The sequence below is a fragment of the Nannobrachium achirus genome (genome assembly GCF_963921795.1).
Source record: "Nannobrachium achirus genome assembly, chromosome: 23".
Taxonomy (NCBI): Eukaryota; Metazoa; Chordata; class Actinopteri; order Myctophiformes; family Myctophidae; genus Nannobrachium; species Nannobrachium achirus.
Window position 1 is genome coordinate 18,865,297 of NC_137830.1, and position 22,786 is coordinate 18,888,082.

Sequence of the window (22,786 nt, forward strand, 5' to 3'; positions counted from 1 at the left end):
GGCAGAGTGGCCATCTGCCTGGCCCACTCAGTCACCGTCTTTGTGTCGCTGGTGGTTAGAGGCACGGCAGCCTTGATCAGCGCATCTGCCGCATTCCAAACCTGGTCAATGACCTGGCTGAGGATGAGGTCTTGGTATTCCGGACCACTCCTCTTGATGGCCGTCATCAGCAGGTCACATAGACGATAGATGGTTATGGGAAGCTCATCCAGCAGATGGAAGCAGCCTGGCAGCATGGAGTCTGTGAAGGACTGCAGCTCTTGGGGGTCCAGGGGCTCAGCCTCCCTTAAGAGTTCCAAATGGCGTGCCTCCTCCTTGGCTTGCCTGTCCTCCTGCTCACATTGGCGGGCAGCGTCCTCAGAGTTGTCAGAGGACTGCTCTGTGCTAGCCTCTTGTCCCAGTGACATGGCTATGGCCCTCATCACCTGGTCCTCTTCAGAAACTTCCCTGGCAGCTCCAATGAGAACAGGTGGAGGGTGTGTCAACAGGTAATCGGTTGCCTGCTCCATGGTGCTGGTGTTGACCAGGGCCTCTGTGGCATGCTCCCTTGAGAAACCCATATCCATCAGCTGCTGGACTTGCTGCTGGTGGACCTGTGGATTCCTACCTCTCCTTCTTCCTCTTCCCACGAACCCTGAGAAGTTGGTGGAGTCATCAGCGAACCCTCCCACTGCTCCACCGGAAAGCACCATCCCAGACACTGCTATTCCCGATCCTGATGGTGCAATTACCCCGGGGGTGTCGCTGCTGGGGGCTGCGGTACCAGAAGTGATGCCCTCCTCATCTGGATGGACCATACCCTCCCTCTCCTTGGCCAGGCGATGCTGGATGAGAGACTGTCCTCTAAGGATATGGCAGAGGATAGCCAGCATGGATTCAGCTGTCTGGCCTCCATACACTTTCAGGGGTTTGCGGTTCCACAGGCTGCGGATGCAGTTGAATGCAGCCTTTTGGGTCACGACGAGGAACTGCAGAGCACTAAACTGGGGCATGGTCGGGGTGACACCAGGCGCCTTAGCTGGAAGGCAGTGGGGAGAGTCCAGCATATTGATGGGGTTCACCATCTTCTCCACCAGCATCAACCAGGCGTCCAGGAACTCCCCTGTGCCATCTGGCAGGTCAGTATGTTCCAGACTCTCAGAAACAGGCACCTTATCAGCCATGGACATGGCCCAATTAAATGTCTCGAAAAGGGCATCATGTCCTCCGGAGCAGAAGAACTTCTGAAGCATCAGGTGGTAGGGGTACTTCCTCTCATCAAATAGCATTGGAGATGTGAAGCCCACGGAGCAGATGAGGAAAGTCAGCCTAAATCGAGGAATGGGCGTGTAGGCTGGGGGCTGCCAACTCAGGCCCTTGGTGAGGAGGTTGGTGAGGGAGGAGGCAGTGGCGTGGGCAGCAGGTGTGGGGGCAGTGCCCGTGCTGGTGACATGGTGAGAACGGCGCTGTCGCACTGGGGAGCCCACGCACAGCTTGACGAGCAGGCCAAAGAGCTCGGCCAGAGCCCTGCCGAGGCGAGATGAGGCAAGAAGCAGTGGTTTAATCTGTTTGATGCGAGTGGCCAAGGCTGGGGTGATTTTGGACTTGGCCTTGGGGTTGGTGGCAATGGGTCCATCGGTCTCCATCGGGGAAAGCGTGTCACTGTCCATCCCCATGCCTTCCAGCAGGACCCCAGCAGATGAATCTACAGATGCTGTCTCAAACTCAGTTTTCCTAGAGTCAGAGGATGTGCATGTTGCAGAGTTGCCTGATTGGTTATCTTCCTTGAGCACAAGTTTTTGCATGTCAGCCTGGCCAAATTCGCAGCCTGGAGGCAGACTGTTGGGTGTGCAGAGAGTGAGTAGCACGGTGCTCTCCCACACTAGAGAACAGTAGAGCTGGCTGAGCTTGTTGAGGACACTGAGGCCAAGTTGAGACCCCCACTGGTTCACTATGATTGACCTGGTCTCACTGTGGCCCACCCTGCAAGTATGGGCAAACATGACGATGTAGGCATGCGCTGCTGTAACTGCATGCAGCAGGGGTGTGGCATGGGCAGACAGAGTGGGGTCGGTGACATGACCGGCATTGGCCAGCTCTCTGAGCAGCACAGAACCTCCGGGTGCCTCAATGGGCTGATGGAGAGGCTCTAGGGCTGTCAGGATGCTGTCCAACTGGCAAAGGCCCTCCTGGAGAACCTTGGGTTCACGAGCCAGGGTCAGGATGGACTTGCAGACAGTTGCCACAGCCTGGCAGGCGGTTGAGGCGGGGAAGTCTATGGAGAGGTTAGGCATACCCAAGATAGAAACCAGTGGAAGCAATCCCTTCTGGTTAACAAACTCCTTGCAGTGGTCATCTGTAGTGTTGGTGTTGAGAATGGACTCTACAAATTTCATACCATTCTGGATATAGTCCATAAGAGGAATGGATATCTGCTCTTCAGTTCCAACCACCAGTTCAAGTGGCACTGACTGTCTGTTGCTCTCCGGGTCCCCCTGTTGCTGGCTGAAGGAGTGGAGAGCCTCCTCCTCGTCTTCGTCTTCACTGGATGCCTGCTCGGTAGCGTGGCTAGAGTATACCGGGGGTACCACAACTGTGCTGTCCGCCTTTGGGACGGATTGCTTCTGGCAAAAGTACTCAGGGGATCTGCCCAGGTTACAAATGTCCTCCAGCAGCTTGATGATGGCAATGGTGGCGTCGGCCTTCAGAGTGGGCTGGTGTCTCATCAGGTCACCCACGGCTCTGCCCAGGTTTGATGCAGTGTCACCTGGGTATGGGTAGCTGCGACGTCGCCGCATGGCTGGCAGATAGTCAGGGGACAGCAACACCTTGAAGAGCCGCTCAAAGGGCTGGCACTGAACAAACGAGTTCAGACCTCTCGTATTCAGACACAGAGCACTGAAGACACTGGGCAGATAGGCCAGCACCTCACGGGTTGCAGGAACGTCTTTGACGAGAAGAGCATGCAGCATGACATCAGTGAGGCCATTATCCTGGAGGGAGGACAGCAAGGACGGCTCCTGGAACACAAACACTGTAACAACTTCTGTCGCCAATTGGAAGAGTGAAGGGCCATAGTACTCTGGGTTACTGATGATGTGCTTGAGCGAGGCAGGCAAGGACCCATCCATTGCATTGCGAATACCGATACCATCAGAAAAGGAAGGATCCTGGATCGCTTTCTTTAAGAAGGATAGCATTGACTTCAACAGAGCTGCCCTCTGGGGACTACACTGCATGCCTGTGCGACGGGTGTTGGCAGTGCTGCCCTGCACGCTGTGGTCCACCTCTGGTCTGGAGCCAGAGTACATGGAAAGGCCAGCGCTGGATTCCATAACAACTTCTGACATTTGCATGTCTGTTTCCATGTCTTCAGACTCCCCGTTTTCACTCGGCCTCTGGATCTTTGGCTTGATGACAAAGGGGCACTCTTTTCTTGACAGGTCCACTTCATGCTCCAGACGGCAGATAAAGATGGAAAGGCCAGTGTGCGACTGAAAGGCAGCCATATCCAGGTTAGTGATGAGGTCCACTACTTTCACTGCCCGCGTCACAAAGGTGATCTGGTCCTGCCCATCCCCTAGGAACTTGATCACTTTAAGTAGGGCTTCTATCATGCCACAGGATACTAAAGCTTCATCGCCTTCATCATAGCTGGCCAGGTGGTACAGGAAGGAGAAGAGTGCTGTGGCAAACTGGTGCGGGTAGGGTTCCATCATAGGGTCTATCATGACTTGTATACAGTTGCGCACCAACACAGGCAAGAAGCCGTGATAGGAGGCAGTGCCAGTGCAGTCGATAATGTTGGACAGTTTCTGTGACTTTCCCAGATAGTAGACGATGGAAGTTAGAGTGCGCAAAGCTGCTGCCTTTATATCCACGAGCTGTTTGTCTGTTAGTTGCAGCACATCCACAAGCTCTTCTGTTAAGCCATTGTATAGAATATTGTTGGCTGTGTCGTGCAGTTCGTTCAAATACACAAGGATAGAGATGGCATGCAGTCGGGCCTGTACAGCCTGCAACCTCTTCTTGTGATTTGAGAAGCCGTGGGCCAATCGGGTGTGTGTGAACAGCTGGGTCTGCTTGTCTTTGGGGATTTTGTACATTACCGTCAACGACTCCATGATCTCGGATGGACTCTCGGACATCTTGTCAAGCTGCTCGATGTGAATATAGTGCAGAGTATTGCTACCGGTTGGCTTAGTCTCCCCTTTGACCTCCGGGCCCGGTTCGGCGTAGAACTCGAAGTGCAGCGTGGTGGCACTGGGAGGATAAGTCACAGGCATGTCCGTGCAGCACTCAGCCAGACCAAAGCCATTCTCCTTTCCGCCCCAGCTTTCGGCAAGGTGTCGCAGGCGCTCCAGGAGAGGTTTCTTCTTGTCGGAATCCAGCCGGGCGATGTATTTGGTGCGCTTGCTGAACACGTAGAGCAGGTTCAACACAGAGAGCACCACCTTCATGTCACTCGACGCCAGCAAGGCGGTCAGGTGCTCGATGGAGCTGTAGGTGTGTCTGGAGAAGCTGTACTCGATGAGCAGCGCCGTGAAATTGAGCGCGGCCAGCAGAAGGGCCTTGAGCTTCCCGTTGTCTGGCCGGTCACACACCAGCCACCAAGACGTGTTCTCCACGGTTTGGCCTGCGTCGCACAGAATGCCATCGAAGCGGTCCAGCAGGTCCACCCAGTGGTACAGCTCACACTTGCCAATGTTCCAGGTCTTGATATGCTGCAGTTCCAACAGCAGCTGTTCATCGTTGCACGCTTTGAGCTTCTCTATAAGGGTCCTGCAGTCGGCAGGAGCTTCGGTGGGGTTTTTCTTTAATTTGCTTCTGTCGACTTTCATTGTTGCTACTTTCTATTTGATGCTTAGTACGGTAGGTAACTCTCATCTGTTGCCTACGCACACAACCTAAGCACTGAGCCATGCCTTATAAGAGCTATGGTACTTATGTAACAGCTGTTACTGTGGCAACACATTTGTTCATCTTTGTAAGAATCCAAATATGGTAACTGTCGTGACCTACATTTTGAGCGGTGCTAACTGCTCCTACATCTGGCTTTGCGTGTGAGCACGGATCTCCATGTATGGAGATAACTGACATCACGGACACAATGGTCCATACAAGGAGATATGCACGTGTGTCATGTTTGATACCATGTGAAGTGAGTGTGTTCACTTTGTACAGGTGCTATTTTTATTCACGTTTGCAAGAATCCAAGCAGGTTTGCCATTAGCTGCAGGTCAACCACTTGAGCCCTAACTCGTCATCTTACGAAAATATGGCTTCAATACAATCTCACAAAGTGTCATGATGCAAACATGTGAGCTTGTACAGCAGATCTGCTATTTTTTAAATGTTTTTCGGTCGGCTCTGTGGCTCTGGACAATACAGATATCCATAGGCCTATATATGAGTGACAGCCGCTGACGGGAGAGTGTTTTTTGCAGGTTGTTCAGTCCGAGTGCATCAAAGGGTGCGTTCGGAAATGCGCACCGGGTGTGTGCTCAGTGTAGTGAGTGCAGTAACCTCAGTAAAACTATGCCTAAACCTAACCCCTAAACCTAACCTTAACCCTAACCTCAGCAAAAATATGCCTAAACCTAACCCTAACCTCAGTAACCGTGACGTGGGTGATTATCTAACACACCCGGCGCACATTTATTTCCGAACGCACCCTTTAATACACTCGGACTGAACGACCTGAAAAAAATACTCTCCCAGCCGCTGACGGCCGCCGTGCTATATGTGGGCATATTAGTCGGACGAGATAGGCTACGTGAACTTTACAGACGGACAGACGGAACAGAGATCTTGTGCATTTACTGTATTTTAAGATAGCCTAACATGCTGAAAATACTGCCCTACAAAGCCAAAGTGCTGTAACTGCGTTTTCGGATACACCGACTTATTTCCGTTGGCTATCCAAAAGGTCAAATGAGCCTCTGTGATTTTGGGGGATAACCAATTACCTCAAGAACACATATATGCCGATATCTGATTTGGCTCATTTGCCAGATCAGATACAACACCTTGCAATGTGAGCATGTAGATCAGCTATTTTCACAATTTCTGCCTCTAATATTTGACAATTGGTGCGGCGATTCGATCAGAGATGACATGCGCTTGTTAATTTAAATGCATTCCTGCAGCTGTGCGCATAAATGCGAGCAGCGTCCCTCACACAAAAGAGCACAGAGAGAGAGAGAGAGAGAGAGAGAGAGAGAGAGCGAGAGAGAGAGAGAGAGAGAGATTCAAACATGGACACTGGACAGTCTGATAGCATAGGCGAAATGGCTCTTCAACGGCGGCGAATTGGCCAGACAAGGTGGCTGAAAACACTCTCCTCCACGGCGAAAGTGCCAGGCGAAAGGACCAAATGCGTTAAGGCGAATAAGTTATAGGCGAATATGCCTGACACCCCTACTACTACTAGGAGTTGAAGTGGAAGGTGAAAAAAGTCCATTTTCTATGGAAGTTTTGCCTTATCCTGGTAAAAAACGGCTTACTGCGATGATGCACCTGCACTCCTTGTATGAGCACATTTAATTAAAAAACTTTAAAGAAGAAGGAAAAAAAAAACTAGGAAAAAAATTGCCTATACAAAACATAAAGATAAACAAGCTCTATATAGGAGCTCAAGGTCTCTTCTTAGATATGGAGAGAAACATTATGAATCACTCCCAACATGTAGGCCTATAAAAGCATTCTATACGGTGGGGGACTGGGAGTAGATTCTCTATTTTGAGATTATACTGTAGTAGAGTGCTTCTCACAGGTTTAGGTCACGGACAATTAGTGTATGTGTATGAATGGAAAGTGGACCTGTAAGGGTACATTCGTACACTCTCTCGAGTTACAGACGTTTTAAGGGTCCATTTATTTCCAAACTACAATTTAGCTGGGGACCCCATCGAATTAAGCCCCCAAGGACCCCTGGGGGTCCCCGTCTTGGTCTGAGCTTGTTGATCTGCTATTTTCGTCTCATGTTCCCTCCAGAATATGCGTGGGTTCAAGTGGTTAAAGTAAAAATACCAAAAAGTCACACAAAGATTTAGAGACCTCCCTGTAGTAACTGTGAGGACCCCCTAGGGTCCTGGACCCCCTGTTGAAGACCCCTGGATTAATGTACTGTATATAATTTCAAGTCAATTGTGTCTGTAAAGTTCTTAATCAAACCACATCATATATACCAATGTATATATAGTACAAGATCCACCAGGGGTCAGCAGTGCTCAAAATATTGAAGGCTGATACTTGCTGCTTGAGAAAAAAGATGATAGCTTTAAGTTTTAATAAAGCATGTTTACATTCATAATTTCTGTATCTATATACTCAAATGTAACTGATCATTGTTTGCCTTATTTCCATAGGAACTCATGACATTCATGCCTTGATTCTGGGAAGAGCCATCACTGGACTGCAGTCTTTCACGCTAAAGTAAATCCTTCCAATCTCCTCTTATGGAAATGGACTTGATACAATGGGTGTAATACATGACCTGGTTGGGAAAACGTTACCTGGGATATGTACTTATTTCAGTACAGACATATTTAAGGTCATTTTTATAGGCGTATTTATATAAACAATACCTCAGTAGATTTAAGGAGTTGTGCATTTTCAAGCTGCTGTTGGAGGTGTCATCCTTAAATGTGGTGTCCTCTATTTATGTTAAAGAGGGGTCAATCTAACAAGGCAACGAGTCCAAGTGTGATATACATTTTGTAGTGTTATAACTGAAACATCATCTGAGTCAAGGGTAAAACAAGGTGCATTTTAAAAGTGTGGCATTATGATTGAGAAAGTTGTATTGATTTAATACATAACAATGTAGTTCTTTGTACTGTAGATTAATGGATGTGAAAGATTGAAGTGAATGCAGCTGAGATACTGTATATGGTTATGTGTGGGTCAATAAAATTCAACTGTATCACAAATGAAATCAACTTAGTTTATCCACTTTCAGCTTTTGCCTTTATGATGCTGGTTACTGGAGTATTCCTGAAGAGGAAGTGTACAATTAGTCACACACACACACACGCACACACACACACACACACACACATATACTGTACAAGTATATAGAATATGGCAGGGCATAAGGCTGTAAGTAGCAGCGATGTCTCGTGTCTGCAACTTACACACATGACGTCTAAATGTCAGAGAAAAAAATCACCTAATTGGTGTGTTTTTACATTTTGGAGTTTTATTCTTTCTTATAATTAAGTACTGCACTTGCATGTGAATACAAACTTTAATGTTGTGTTGTTTATTCCATCTGTGACCATCGTGTGCAGTGTAGGATTCAACTTTGCATTCTTTTTTATTCACAATGAAGGCTCTTTGATTATATTCACATTCCTCCTCCTGATACTTGTGGGAGAGCCTGGGACTATTCTTTTTGCAGTGGTGACCATAGTGTGTTCTTACAAGTTGGAGTACATTTCTTTTTAATAAGTACCACACTTCAGTACATTAATGCAAACTTTAATTTGTTTGAATTGTGCATAAGACAGAGGCCAAACGTATGCCTTAAACATAAAAATTAAAAAAAAAAAAAAAAAAAAAAAGAACATTCAGTATATAAGATCAGTAAGGGGTCGTGTATACAATACAACATTGTATACAGGCAAACAGGAATTACTGCTGTGCAATGATAACGCCACAGAGAGCGAGAGAGGAGAATTCAAACGTTCAAACAGGTAATGTGCATTTCACAACACAGAAACATATAAAAACATATATCTGTTACTGTTCTGGCTGTTTGGGTGTCTGGACCAGGTCAAGGCCCTTTTCTGAGACTTGCCAGGGCCTGGCAGGCCTCCTGGAGCTCTTCATTGAGCTTACTGCAGCTCTCCAGCACCTCTGACAGCTCCTGCAGTTTGACTGCCATGTCATGGCTGTTCGCCTCATACACTGCATACATGCGTTCCGTCCTCTCCTGGCACATATCTGTCACCTGAGTAGAGACGGGTTGAAAAGTTTGCTTACAGTATTTAATGTCTATATTTAAATGGCAGTTTACAGTTTCAGTGCAATGCCATCACTGCAGTAACCACTAAACATATAGCATATAGTGCAAGGCACATGAATTCTTAATCCAATAGCTATATGCATGTGAGCACTGTCTAAATAGTATGAATGCAGCTGTAGAGGGTGGTAGTTTGTGATGCATTGGACCTCTGCATCTCGACTTGATCTATTTTCAAGCAAATAAAAAAAAATATGGTTCAACCATACGAATTAAGGATTCAATAATATACATAAAATGGGAATTGGTGCATTATGTAATAATGTATGCCAATATGGCAATACTGGGTAATATCATGGAAACAATGGTCATTCAAATCAACAAAAGAAAGATGATGTCACCTTCACCACAATCATGTCCTTAAAGCTATCCATCATCTTCAGTTCACTGGTGCGGCTCTCGTTGATCTCATGAACCAGGTTCTCCATTTTGCGGTGGATGTTATCTATCTTGGAACTGCAATCACTTGCTGGGCTCAGTGGGCTGGGGGTGTGGGTGGGAGATGGTGAGCAAGCAAAGCTAACTGTACCTGTACGTGTGTGTATTTTATGGAATGCTTTACTTGTGTGTATTTGTATTGTATGCAATGTTTACTTATGTGTATAGGACCCCTCTAAAATGATGCTCCATCTCAAGGGGCTATCCTCTCAATGAAGTCTGACCATTTGAATGACATAGTATACATTTATCTACATAATGTAAACATTATGTAATGGATTTCATGAAACAGAATGATGACAAATTTTGTTTCATGATGAGTAAGAGAACTGATCATTCAGAAGCACTTCAACCCAACTCGCCCAGTCTATGTGTGTCAGTGTCAACATCATAATTAACATATTACAAACAGGACTACATGTATATGCAGTACCCACCACATGTTGCCCCCTACTGTATATGCAATGTATAACATATACATTGTTTGCCTGGCAAACAGTGCTCTATTGAGAACAGCTAAAGTTAATGGATGAGAAATTACCTATACCTCATATGCTGGTCTTGAGTGTCTGGCATGCTCATGCATGAAAATCGCTGACTTGAAAAATCTTGCTCGGTGCACAGACTCCCATCCTGTGTTGCCAGTGTGTGTGCCTGAAAAGAAGACAGAATAAATTAAATGAACCAGAACAATGCATCAATATCATTGGTTCTCAAAGTGGGGTCCGGGGGCCCCCAGGGGTCATTGAGGGAGTTCCAGGAGGTCCCCAGCTAAATGATAGTTAAGAACCAATTGGACCCTTATGGGTATGTAACTCTAAGAGTGTGCAAATTGAACAAAATGTATCCGTAGGCACGGGTCAATTTGGTTCTATTTGTAAACTAGAACCAAAGATTTACATTGATTAAATTAACATTTATTTTACAGTATAAATTGGGGTGTCAAGATAGAAATGCCATTAAACTGGGGGTCCTTGAAATTAAAATGGTTGAAAATCACAGTGCTGGAGCCGTAAAAATCTTTTCTTATGGGGGTCCCTGGCTTATCTTTTCAAATGGGGGTGCGTGGATAATATGTGTCAATTTGGGGGTCCTTGATTTGAAAAGGTTTGAGAACCACTGATCTATATCATATATCTGCTTTGTGGTTAAATATTTGAGCCTGGTAACTAACTGGCCTACTAATGTTACCTGGTTATCTTCGTGCCTAGTAGGAGTAGGCCTACTACTACTAGGAGTTGAAGTGGAAGGTGAAAAAAAGTCCATTTTCTATGGAAGTTTTGCCTTAAGGCATCTCCATACTTCGACAGAACCGAACTTTTCGGTTGAAAAATAAACTTTTTTATTTTTTATCTTTTCCGAAAAAAAAAGCGTCGGATGTTCATACTTCGCTCCTGTTCGGTTGGCACGTTGGAAGTTGGAAGCGGTGGCACGTATTGTGGAGGTTATGGAGTAGGAGGAAATGTTAGAGGAGGCAGAGGTGGAGGAGGAGGCGATCACATCTAGCCGTCGGTGGTATGTCCGCCCGCTAAATACGACAAGTCCCCAGGATGGCCTGTATCAGACTCTCGTTCAGGGGATGAGGGGCATGGACGAGGAGAAACATTGAAATAATGAGAATGTCTGCCAGTCGTTTTGACGACCTTCTGCGTCGTGTCGCGCCGCTCATTGAGCATGCACCGACAGTCCGACAAACACACACACACACACACACACACACACACACACACACACACACACACACACACACACACACAGTATAGTAGTTTTCGCAGGTCGCAAAGCAAAAACAAAAGCAATGTAGGCTACAGTAGCCTCGCGTCACCAGGCTTTCCAATGTACAGTAGCTTGGGGGGGAGACACACACGTGATCCAACCGACCAATCACGTTGGCCGTTTCACCGAACATGATTTCGGCGAGTGACAACATCTCGTAGTGCAAATTTCAGAACTATTGTTCGGAGAAAAAGCATTCCAGAACTTTCGAGGAATTACATTTTATAGTTGAAAAGGACCTTTTGACCGAAAACGGCGGTTTCGGTCATAGTATGGACAGGCCTTTATCCTGGTAAAAACGGCTTACTGCGATGATGCACCTGTTTGACAGAACAGAAATATTCAGTTCCATTTTATCAACATGCAGTGCGACAGGTAATTAACACATTTTAGCTGAGGCTACGAAAAGTACAATTATACATGTTTCATCTGGAACAAAGCAATACAGCCTACTAGTTAGCTTGAAGCAAAAGCAAACTTAAGGTCAACGTCAGCTGAGTGTAGTACTTTCAAAAAGCTTCAGTTCACCCATTCAATGTTGTCAGAAATGTTAATGCTGTATGGTGGGAAGAATAATTCCATTATAAATCAACGCACTTGTATTTACCTACTTTAAAACTAAATCAACAGGTTTGAGGAGCAGACAGGTGTAACGTTAGCTAAGCTCTCCAACACTAACAGATGTTTACATTGATGCTTGCTTGCTGTACGACGGTGTCGCTCGCGCCCAAAGCTGAGCAGATCTGTAGACTCTACAGAGCGGCCTGTAGAGTGCACACTGTGAGCTTGTAGGTCTGCTATTCGCTCGCGCCCAAAGCTGAGCAGATCTGTAGACTCTACAGAGCGGCTGTAGAGTGTAGACTGTGAGCTTGTAGGTCTGCTATTCGCTCGCGCCCAAAGCTGAGCAGATCTGTAGACTCTACAGAGCGGCATGTAGAGGGCACACTGTGAGCTTGTAGGTCTGCTATTCGCCTTAACGCATTTGGTCCTTTCGCCATGTGTTTTCGGTTTTCACCCACCAACTAGTTTTGTTTTGTAAAAGCCTTTAAAAATCAGGTTGTTTTTGTCTTCTGTTGTTACTATCCTCTCCATGTTCTTATAAAACTTCATAATGAACGCAATATTCGTCATTGTTAGGCCTATTGCCATATAAACAAACAAACAGTGTTGTTTCCTACTGGCGCGCGCCGGATATAGCAAATCTACAAGCTCACAATGCATTGCATCGGGAGGCCTTTTGAGCTTGTAGATCGTCTATTTTCAGCGCGCGACACCGTCGTACGACGAAGCATCGGGGATTAACGTAAATTAGTCAATGTCAGTTTTCTGCTACCATCATAGTAGTTAACTTTGGTCATTGGGGAGCTTTTGCTAATATAATAACAAAACATTGTAGTTAGTCTAAACACAGAGTGAGTGTACCACGTACAGTGCCGATAGGCAGGTCAATAATATTATATCCTTCTGTTTGTGAGTTAGTTTGCCAGCTGACAAGCAATTATAGTGAATACAGCTGATTAGCACTGACTGGACCTGGTTAAACTTAACAAGTGAATACTGGGCAACTAGTTTAGTTGTGTTAATTGTTTACTAAGGCTATTATAAGTAATGACGTATCCTACATTTCTCATTTGCAGTAACTTTGGAACACAATGGAAGGCTCAACAGTACAGTCAGGAAAGCTGATTCTACCACCAGCAAACAACACAGGACTGAATAACAGCAAAGGTCCTCGACAGAAAAGAACACTGGAGGTAAGAACAAATGAGTCTGGGTCCCACTCTGGGATAAAAAAGAAAGAAATAGGAGCTTGTTCATTTCTGCTACTTTACCGTGATTCAGGGGTTCTCAAAGTGGGCTTGGGGACCCCCATGCTCCTTGGGAGGGTTCCAGGGGGTCCCCAGCAAAATGAGTAAAAGTTTAAAGGTGCAGAATAGTTATGCTTTTAGTTTTTGTTAAAATAAGTGTTACATTATTAAATAGCCCTATGTTTTGATAGTAGGCCTAATCATTGCCATATAGTATTTGTTCAGTAACATGGTTCTCCTCATCTCAAGCACTTTAGTAAACTGAAAATAAATGTTCAGGTCAGGATACTAAATATATCCAATCAAGTGCAATTGGAAGTGGAAATTTAGCTATTATGTTATTTACAAGGACATGGTGTGGCCAAAATGCAAATGGTTGAATATCTTAGCATGTATTATACTATGTTCATACAGATACAGACATTTTGACAGCACAGTGGCTGTTAGCTGATATTTAGAATTTGTGGGGTGTCCGACAATATACATAAACTTAATGAAACTTAATGCAATTTAGTTGCACTGTGCAGTCTATTTAAAATCAAACCCCTTTAGGCTATATCAGAACCAAACTAGAGCAGTTAGCCATTTGTCATTGTGTAATGATATTTTCAGTAATCCCAGTCGCCACATAAATCAAAGAACAAAACACAGGTATGATAATAAGAGTGGACACATTGAGCTTTAACAGCAGTCTTACCATTTCCTCAGGTATTCAACTTCGTCAGAAACACTCACAGGGCTGGCTGCAGATGGGGAAACTAGATTTTTTTAGTTTTGATTGTTAATTGGCCTTGTGGGCACAGTCAACAGCTAGAGCAGATTGTCTCAGAATCATTTATCAGGTTGATCACTAATACAACTAATCTTCTGCTCATTATTAGATGGACAGTACAGTAATGTACAGTAATGAGCCTCCACAGCAAGACAGCTCTCCACCAGAAAAGAAACGGGCTGTGGATCCAACAACTTTATTTGAGACCACAGTTGCAGGTAACTATGCCTAAAGTGCATTTATTAGTCTCTTACAAGATGTTATGGTCTGGTTAAGAATGGATATTCCATTATTACTATTACTATGCTATTACTTAATCCGAATACACAGTATTGTCATGACATGTTTTGGCACTAGACCATTGCACAAATGATGTTGATGAAACAGAACTCCACAGGCCATGTCAGCTCTCTGGTCCAAATGTTTCAAATTGTATTGCTATTTCAGTGATTCAGTCACAAGCTGATTGATAGCAATAATGTTTCTATCTAGACCAGTGCCTCTAAAGAAGTTGGTTAGAACCCCAATGGGTCACAAGAACATGAGAAAATGGGAGCAATATTATGTAGTACATTATCATGTGTATTGTAGTACGGTATATCTACGTTGCCAGCTCATGGCAAATCCCAAGGCTAGTAGTAGACTTAAATGCAACTGTTCACTTCTCACTACACTGCTAATGCCATTTGGATGATCAAATAATTTCCATTCTGTGAAGTTGAAGGCGTCCCCCTAATTGATTTTTCTTTTGGTATCAGGTGCAAATGAGGAGCTCAACATCATGTTTTCAAAATATGATGATGTCTTAAGGTAAACACACTACATACTGTATACAGTATAAATATATCAGTCTTCATTCACAAAAATGGGCAGCACTCGACAACACTGATCTCAAACTACTGGTTGGATTGCCATGGAATTTGTTGTGCACAGCCATGATACTGACTGTTACTGATTTTGTTATTCTAGTGGCATCAGGCCAAAAAAATCTGTTGCGTATATCTACAGTATATATTGTAGGTATACAAATCAACAATTTTCACACAAATACACATGATATAATAAGCAAATTGTCTGTCTTTTTCGACCAATCACAACACAGGTTTCATGCACAGAGAATGTAAACAGATCTGTAAAACGTAACTTCATTGGGTGGTAGCCTACTTGCGCCAAATTCCAGTGTGAAATTGCATAAATGGGGGTATTACATTAAATATGGGGCAGAATGAATAAACGTGTTGCAAACATACTAGTTGCTTTTCACTCAGTGTTTTTTCCTGACTTGGTGGACATTATGTAAATAATGTAATTGTGCCACAGGAGGTTGATTTTTGCAAAACACCTTTAAAATAGTATTCGTACATATTTGTCCAAACATCAACCAAATAGGTACATGTTATCTCTATAGTGTGATCAAGACGGTTCTGTCCAATTTTTGAGCTGTGCTCCTGGAACAGGAGATTAGCTCCAACATCTGGCTCTGTCTGGTCAAAAAACAAATGGAAAACACGTTAAGAAATGACTGGGTTTAAGTAAAATGAAGCATGGCTACTACATCCTGGCACAAACAGCATGGGGGGGGGGGGGGGGGGGGGGGGTTAAAATGTACGTCTCAAAGTTTGTTTTATGCCATGGTCCCATAATTGGCTAAGCTTTGCAGGACACGCTTTGATTGGCTAGTGGGATGCTTGATGAAATTAACTCATAAATGTGAATTTATGAATTTTCATATTCTATCCTGATTGCCTAAGATTGCCTTCCAAAGTTTGCAGGAGTTTGCAGGAGAGACCTGTGCTACGAGGAGAAATGTTTCTAGTTTTATTTAAAATATATATATTGTTTTACATTCTAATATAGCCATTGAGACATATTTTTATATGCATGAAAACCTTGATGAAAAAGTGCTGCATTTCAAACTTGTATTTTAGCTTAATGAGGGCTTTTAAGAATTATTGAATTGTCCTATAAAAAATGTTAGTAAGCTGCAGGAAAAAAATTATTACGTCAGTCATATGCCAGGTTATTCCTCTTCACTCTGTCACCACAACTGACTTAATTTACCACTTTAATATGTTTCATGGCTCATATTTGTCAATTCTCTCTATGGACTTCTCTCCTGCAGTGATAGAATTGAAGCAGATGCCTCCCAGATGAGGGAGCTGGAGAGCATTCTGTTGGAGGCCAAACGCCTGGAATCCTACCTGAAGGAGAAGAAAGATCACCTCAGACGCACTCTGGCTCATATTTCTGACAAGCTTACTGGATAAATAGTTTTCCTCCTTGGAAAAGCAAACATTGCATATGGCCAAGTGTCTTATATTGTGTAACTAATCTACCAAAACAATTGAATGTTTGTTATTGTGTTCTTGCAAATACTTCCAAAACCTTTAAGTTATTTAGTAAGATCCTTCAGTCTTTGTTTCTTCAGAAAAAGGTAATGTTTCCTGTCATTATTACCAATTAAAGTTATTTCCAATAAACAAAATCTATATTCAATACTTACTCAAACCACTTACGTCCTAAGACCAAATGAAATGTAATGTAATGTTTTGAAGACATGAAATACAGTCAACGGATTTGGGATTCACACAACTTTAATTACATTTATGATGCTATGATTCTATATACATACAGTATTTATTTACAAACAACATAAACACCTCCACTTTCTCACATACAGTAAGTATAAGTTAAGGCCTCTCCATACTTCGACCGAAATGTTCGGTGAGTTGTGTTTTCCGACGTGCAAATTTCCAAACTCTCGTTCGGTCAAATGCTTTTCAGAAGTCCCGAGGGATATAATTTTATGGTAGAAAAGGACCTTTTGACCGAAAACGGCGGTTTCGGTCAAAGTATGGACAGGCCTTAAAGGTGATACACCATGACATTTCACTTTTCCTATTTTAAAACCTTTTTTGGGGGGTCCCACTAGCACCTTCTATCCTCACAAAGTCGGTGCAGTTCAGGCCAAAGGTGGTACTGCAGCTGAAAATGCTCTGAGAGCCATTCAAAAATGAGAGGATCTCTATTCAGGAGTGGTAATTTAGCCTCAAACCTTTTGAAAAACCTTTTTGGGACATAAACAATATGACATAATACTTTTTAAATGCATGGTGTATCACCTTTAAGCCTTGTCGAGCCATGTGGCCCATCTCCTCCTGTTTCTGTTGTGTGAGGCAGCTTGATGTACAATCCAATGCAAACCTTGATGCTGACTTGCTGAGTGCCAAGCAGGGAGGCATTGGGTCCCATTTCTTTTGTCTCTGGTATGACCCGTCCGGGGATCAAACCGTAACCTCACGAGCACAGGGCGGATACTCTAACCACAAGGCGACTGAGCTACGGTAGCTCTTCTTTTTAACATAGCATACCATAAATCGTATCAATAATAGTTATCAATACTAGATATGGATTAAAAACATCATTATAGTCATTGTGAACATACATCCTGTTGTAAGGTCTATTCAATAGGGTTTTTTTGTAATCCAATCCCTAAATTGTCTTTCTTTATTGAAACAGGAAGTGCATGGGAATGCTGTGAGGGAGCAATTTGCAAATAGCTGGTTAAAGTGGATCAATTGACTTCAATGCTAGCAAATTCTGGACCCCCTCAAGGATCCCTGGGGGTCCCCAGACCACACTTTGTAGAGAAGGCTTTGGTGGGATTAGATGCCTAGCTGGCCAGAAGAGGCCCCAATTGTCCACCATCTCTGCAGTATTAGTTTGAAGTCAGTGTTGGCTTCATCATTCAGACCCTTTCCAGCCTTTTTTGTTCTTTGCATACATTTATACAGCTGCATTGAAAGTCCCATGGAATCCATATGGAATGTTGACTGGTACCTCAGCCCTGCCCAGCTCCTCGAATGTCTTGGCATCCAAAACCAGAAGGAACGTACTTTCATCCTGAAAATTGCAACAAGCCAAATGATGAGAAAAACGTTAGCATACTCATTAAGTTAGAACCAAAGCTTATCCAGCAGACAGTTGTGATTATCGTACGTTGCTCAAGAACTGAGCTAAATGCCATGAATCTAAGCGTGAATTTACAAGTAAACATAATGTAAGACCTTGTTCGGAGTGATGACCACGGACATAACACCATCATCCTCCTCTGTAGCATTAGGAGAGGGTGCAAAGACAGGTTCAGATGGGTTTAACGGAAGTTACGTCATGCGTTGTAGTCTTCCATTGAAATTCTCACGGCGGAAGTTGAACAGTCTCTGCCTGATATTGTCACCAGGCTTTTCTCTTCGCAGATGAGTAAGCCTGGCTACGCGAGGCTATAGGAGATAAGTGACCCTCACGTCGTATACACAAACTTTAGAAGGCTGTTGTAGTGGTGTGTTCTAGACTAGACAGATCCATGTTGATGACATGACTTGAGAGATACTGTGTAGGCCTACTACTAAAATAGATCATGTTTCATTCTCTCTCCGCTGTTATCTCCCCACCTACAGTAGGTAATTTCTGTTCAGCTCCAATGTGACACCTCTCCAGGTAGCCCCCCACCCCCTTTTATTTGTATTTTTTATTACCAGTTTATTTATTTCATTATCTTTCTTTGTTCTTCGATTTACTGCTGATTTATTTCTCTCTAGTCAACATACTAAAATAAATAAATCATGTAAGCAATCAGGCTTCAGGAAATAATTCATTCACAAGCACACCATTATTTAAGAACATCAACATTTATTTCACATGATATAAAACAGATGGGATATGAACATTTTGCATATTGACTCTAATAATATTAATAATAACCTCTTGTAGTTATAATATCCACTGCTCATTTTTATTGTGTACATAAATTACACAATATTTTTTATTTAACTTTTTTTTACATTTTATACATAATTATTATTATTTAATTTATTTTTTTATTTTTTTAATTAAGTCCTGGAGTTCCAAAATCCTACTTATTGCTTTGTACATGTGCTATTCTCTGACTTTTCTCCACCTAGGACTTGGACAGATTCAGACAAAACGCTCTTTTCCATATAGCCTCTCTACGGTATATCTTTTTACGTAATGTAAACCAAAGGGAAAGAAAGACAATTGAAAAAGCAGACTAGAATCCATAACATTCATATACTTTATGTATCGTCAACCTGGCATTGTCAGGAGTTTCAGAGCATCCTCACAATATATAAATAAGTAACAACCTCATTAAAATACTCAACTCTTTTTCCAAAAAACAGCAGCATGAAGTGGCATCTGTGTGGAAGTACAAATTCTTCTTTTTATATAATTGTATATTTATATATGTACTCACTGTATATCTGACAACGAACAATTTGCCTGTTTAAAACCATCTGATTTATTTCTTCTTGTCTTTTTGTGGTGCAAAAGATGTGAAAATATAATATCAGGGGAGCCTCTGTGTGGTCAAGTTTTTTAAACAAAAATAAAACAAACAACTTCAAAGAATACAGTTCAAACTGAAGTGCGGTTGATGGGGCTGCCACCTTGAGGTGAAAGTGAAGCACTGCATGTTGTGTTGGTTTGGTGCTTAGCCCATCCTCAAGTGCTCTGTATATACAACTGTACACTCATCCCCAGCAGTGTTAGCAACTCCAAAAACAACTAATCCCCCCCAGAGATCAGTAGAATACTCTAATAATAATAATAAACCGATGTAATATTCATAATAAGCAATCAATAATAATAATGATAATGATAATAATAATAAGTCTTTATGGTGGCATCTGTGTTCGTGTGTGGTGGGGGTGGTACATTTTGGCATCATGATTAGTGTTGAAACTATGGGACATAGTAGGTGTGTATAGAAGCAGCTACTAAACCTCTAGCACAGTGGTTCTCAATGTGGGATCAGGACCCATAGGGGTCCTTGAGGGGATTCCAGGGGGTCCCCAAGTAAATGATTGATAGTTTGGATTAAGAACTAAAAGGACCCTTTTGCGTGCGTAATCCCGAGGGTACCAAATAGATCTAAAATGGACCATTATGGGTCCATTAGGTTCCAGTTGTATACTCTCGGAGTTGCATTAACACTGAGGATTTTACAGTGTTGTCTGGGGTCTCAGAGATAAAAAAAAAAAAAAGGAGGGGTCCGTGGTCTAAAGCATATCAAAGTGAGGGTCCTTGAAATTAAAATGGTTGGAGAATCACTGCTCTAGCACTAGGTCCTAAAGATATATATATTTGTCTCTGCCTCTTTGTCTTGATATAATGTCTGCCTGCCTGAGCGCTTGTAGATCAGTCTGTACTTTATGTACGCCCGTTGTCCTCTCTGTCAACAGTAGTTTTGTAAACGCAGGAAGCCATGGAGCATGCGTGGCGCAGGCTGGCTACATTTTGGGCTCTACGGGACACCATGGAGGATCGTGAGGCTGATAGCGGCTCACGTGTCACTGTTCACCAAGGTCAACGTCTGTGCTGCAGGGAGGAGAGAGGGAATTAGAGACACGAGAGAGAAAAAGAGGAGAGGAGGACAGAATTGAGCGAGAGAAGGAGAGAGGGAGAGAGAGAGGTGATTGGATTAGAAAGTCGTCGCAGACAAAACGAGCCGATTGTTAGCGATGCCGGTGTCTGTTCTCTTTGCGCCGAGGCAGCTTATAAAAACTGAGAGAAGAAACTTGTGGCTTGCAGTCTCAAGTTCGTATCTGTCACATTCATTTTGTCTTTTACCACCCTGCTCTGGTTCACCAGGAACCTGTCCTGCGCTGGTTCCTGGAACACTTACAGGATATGCTAAAATATGTGTATAAACATGTAAGTAAGTAAGTAAGTAAATTTTATTTGTATAGCACTTATCACAGAGATACCTCACAAAGTGCTTTACATAGAACAGGAACAAATACAATAATGTGCATACATGTACAGTAATTAAAAGGGGGAGAGATGGTGGGACATGTAATAATAATGATAACTCAGATATATGAAGCGCTTTTCTAAGTACCCAACGTTGCTTTACATAAAGAGGGTGAGATGATGGCAGGGAATGGTTGTCATGTCTTGGAGAGAGAAAAACAGAGCAAAGTATTAGAGAAAATGGAGGGAGGACAGAGAGACTAGGACTCAACACAAAGGTCCTACACATCACTAACTGACACCCCACCAGACCTCATCCATCCATCCATCCATCCATCCATCCATCCGTTGAGTCATCCAACTCCTGCCTCATCCATCCACACAGAAACCTGAACACACAAACGCTCTTAACATGCGCGCACACAAACTTGGCCACACCAGGGAAATGCTACAACATTTGATTTGTTATGAATAGAGGAGGATCAGTGCCCTGTTATTTTGACCCGCAAACCATATGCTGCTTACCTTTGTTAAGATTCTCACAATAATTCCAAAATAGTTTAATATAAAATCACAGTGGGCAAAGTGTATCTGCCAATATGTGAAAAACACCAGAGCAGGCCATTCCAAAATTAAATTAACAGATGAATTGACAGGAATTCAATATCCACCAAGCGTGGGTAGATTTTATTTATTTATTACACCATGAAACTATGCTTGTACTGTATAACATTACCTGATAGAGCCAAAACAAGGAAAACAAATATCTGCGTTGTGTTTTACTGAAAATCCCATTTGTTTTTCAGTTGTATACCTCAGGCACAGCCAGTGAGTATGAGCACTGTAGATAAGAAATAAGCAGGGGAATCAATCACCTAGCTCTGGAGTCCATAGCGGGGTCCGCTCTCTCTTCCGTCATGCTGCCATTCAGACATTGACTTCTAATTGTCTGAGTGGCAGCACTTCCATAGAGGTTAGGGTTAGTGTCGGAATGGGGGGATGCACCCGTTCAGGCAGCGTTATCGAGTTCTCTCTAATGTTCTGCCCGGAGCAGTAGACGGAAATGTCCACTAACGTGCGTGGTCTAAACTGTAGGAAAAATAAAGAAAACTATTGTGCTACTCACAGAAACAAAGGCATAAACCTGCCTTAACACATTAAACGCCCACGTGGTGCCCACGCGCCAATCTTTTTGATGTTTACGTGTGCCCACGACACGTTCGGCGCGTTGTACAGTAAACTATACTGTACTGTAGCTACTGCACTTGGCTACCGCGGTGATGAAACAAACTCCATTTCCCAACATGCAGCGCGAAATTACGTCACCCGGACGTGCTGTCTGTCTCGTTGACTTCCTGTTTAGCGGCTGCACAAAAATGCTGTTTTCTCCGGATTCTCTTCCTTTTTTCTTTTTTTTCTCAAAACGGCAGCCTCTTCTACCGGCCGTAACACAAACACTGTGGCTTAGAATTGATAAAAAACGGTCCTGACTGAAAGAAAAGATTTTCGCGAAATAAACAGGACATACTTGGATTACTTTTCTCGACGGTACTTCGAAGGTAGGTAAAATGGCGGGTTGCCATGGGCACCAGCAAATTAAACGTCGAATAATTCAGGGCACCCGATGTGTTAAACATGTCCCCATCCCTGTGACTGACACGGATCGGGCGCTCGTTTTAGTTCATGTTGACACGATTCAGGCACTTGCCTCACATGCCTCATAGGCCCCAAGGACTCGCATTTGGCGTGTGTGACATTTGATGAAAAAACTCAAGTGTTACTAAAGTAAAGATCACGGTAAGTGTGGTGGGGAGACTGGAACGCTGCAGCGTGCTTACCAGCCACCATGTTGTTGTTGTTGTTGTGTTTGATGTCGTCTACTGCTAGCTGGTTGTAGGAATCAAAGTTGTTCTGTCTCTCCTGCTGGTGTGTCTGTTCCGCCACGGGAGACTCCTCCCTCTTCCCCTTGTTGGGTTCTGGAGTCAGTGTGTCAGGCTGCAGAGCTGGGAAGCTGCAACGAACAGCAGTGATCCGTGCAATCAACCCCCAAATATATCGATATGTAGAACCAATAACTGATTCAATCTTGTTCCATGAGGTCAATCGAATAATGCAGAAGCTTTTTTGTTGCTGTTGTGACATACGTATATATTTTCTTATGTCAAGAATCGACACTAGGAAAATCGAAAAGATTTTTTATAATTGACTAAATTG

The 22,786-nt window shown here is 43.5% G+C and overlaps 4 protein-coding genes across 6 annotated transcripts in view; 2 read left to right on the plus strand and 2 right to left on the minus strand.

The window, feature by feature from the left end:
• The window catches only part of gnsa (glucosamine (N-acetyl)-6-sulfatase a), a 75,131-nt gene extending 67,374 nt beyond the window's left edge, over positions 1 to 7,757 (plus strand). For both annotated transcript variants that reach the window (XM_080754817.1, XM_080754818.1), the window contains one exon: positions 7,350 to 7,757. In XM_080754817.1, the coding sequence (XP_080610943.1) occupies positions 7,350 to 7,359 (10 nt within the window). In that variant the 3' untranslated portion in view covers positions 7,360 to 7,757. The remainder of the gene's footprint in view (positions 1 to 7,349) is intronic.
• An 873-nt stretch (positions 7,758 to 8,630) lies between these two features.
• Positions 8,631 to 11,087, minus strand: syce2 (synaptonemal complex central element protein 2). The gene is made up of 4 exons (XM_080754639.1): positions 10,637 to 11,087; positions 9,993 to 10,099; positions 9,349 to 9,490; positions 8,631 to 8,935 (listed from the first exon to the last, which is right to left on the minus strand). Exons 1-4 carry the CDS (start codon positions 10,709 to 10,711, stop codon positions 8,759 to 8,761), a joined length of 501 nt encoding a protein of 166 aa, XP_080610765.1. The 5' UTR covers positions 10,712 to 11,087; the 3' UTR covers positions 8,631 to 8,758.
• Positions 11,088 to 11,268: 181 nt separating this feature from the next.
• tex12 (testis expressed 12) lies at positions 11,269 to 16,241 on the plus strand. 2 transcript variants are annotated; one of them, XM_080754591.1, is made up of 5 exons: positions 11,269 to 11,596; positions 12,859 to 12,975; positions 13,911 to 14,019; positions 14,560 to 14,611; positions 15,924 to 16,241. In XM_080754591.1, exons 2-5 carry the CDS (start codon positions 12,874 to 12,876, stop codon positions 16,066 to 16,068), a joined length of 408 nt encoding a protein of 135 aa, XP_080610717.1. In that variant the 5' UTR covers positions 11,269 to 11,596; positions 12,859 to 12,873; the 3' UTR covers positions 16,069 to 16,241. The 2 variants fall into 2 exon arrangements, with proteins under 2 accessions (XP_080610717.1, XP_080610718.1); XM_080754592.1 differs by lacking the exon at positions 11,269 to 11,596 and adding an exon at positions 12,555 to 12,633.
• A 3,552-nt stretch (positions 16,242 to 19,793) lies between these two features.
• plekha5 (pleckstrin homology domain containing, family A member 5) overlaps positions 19,794 to 22,786 on the minus strand; it is a gene marked incomplete at its 5' end in the record, with an annotated part of 320,140 nt that continues 317,147 nt past the window's right edge. Inside the window, 2 exons of the mRNA XM_080754816.1 lie at positions 19,794 to 20,197; positions 22,411 to 22,583. Of these exons, the coding sequence (XP_080610942.1) occupies positions 20,163 to 20,197; positions 22,411 to 22,583 (208 nt within the window). The 3' untranslated portion in view covers positions 19,794 to 20,162. The remainder of the gene's footprint in view (positions 20,198 to 22,410; positions 22,584 to 22,786) is intronic.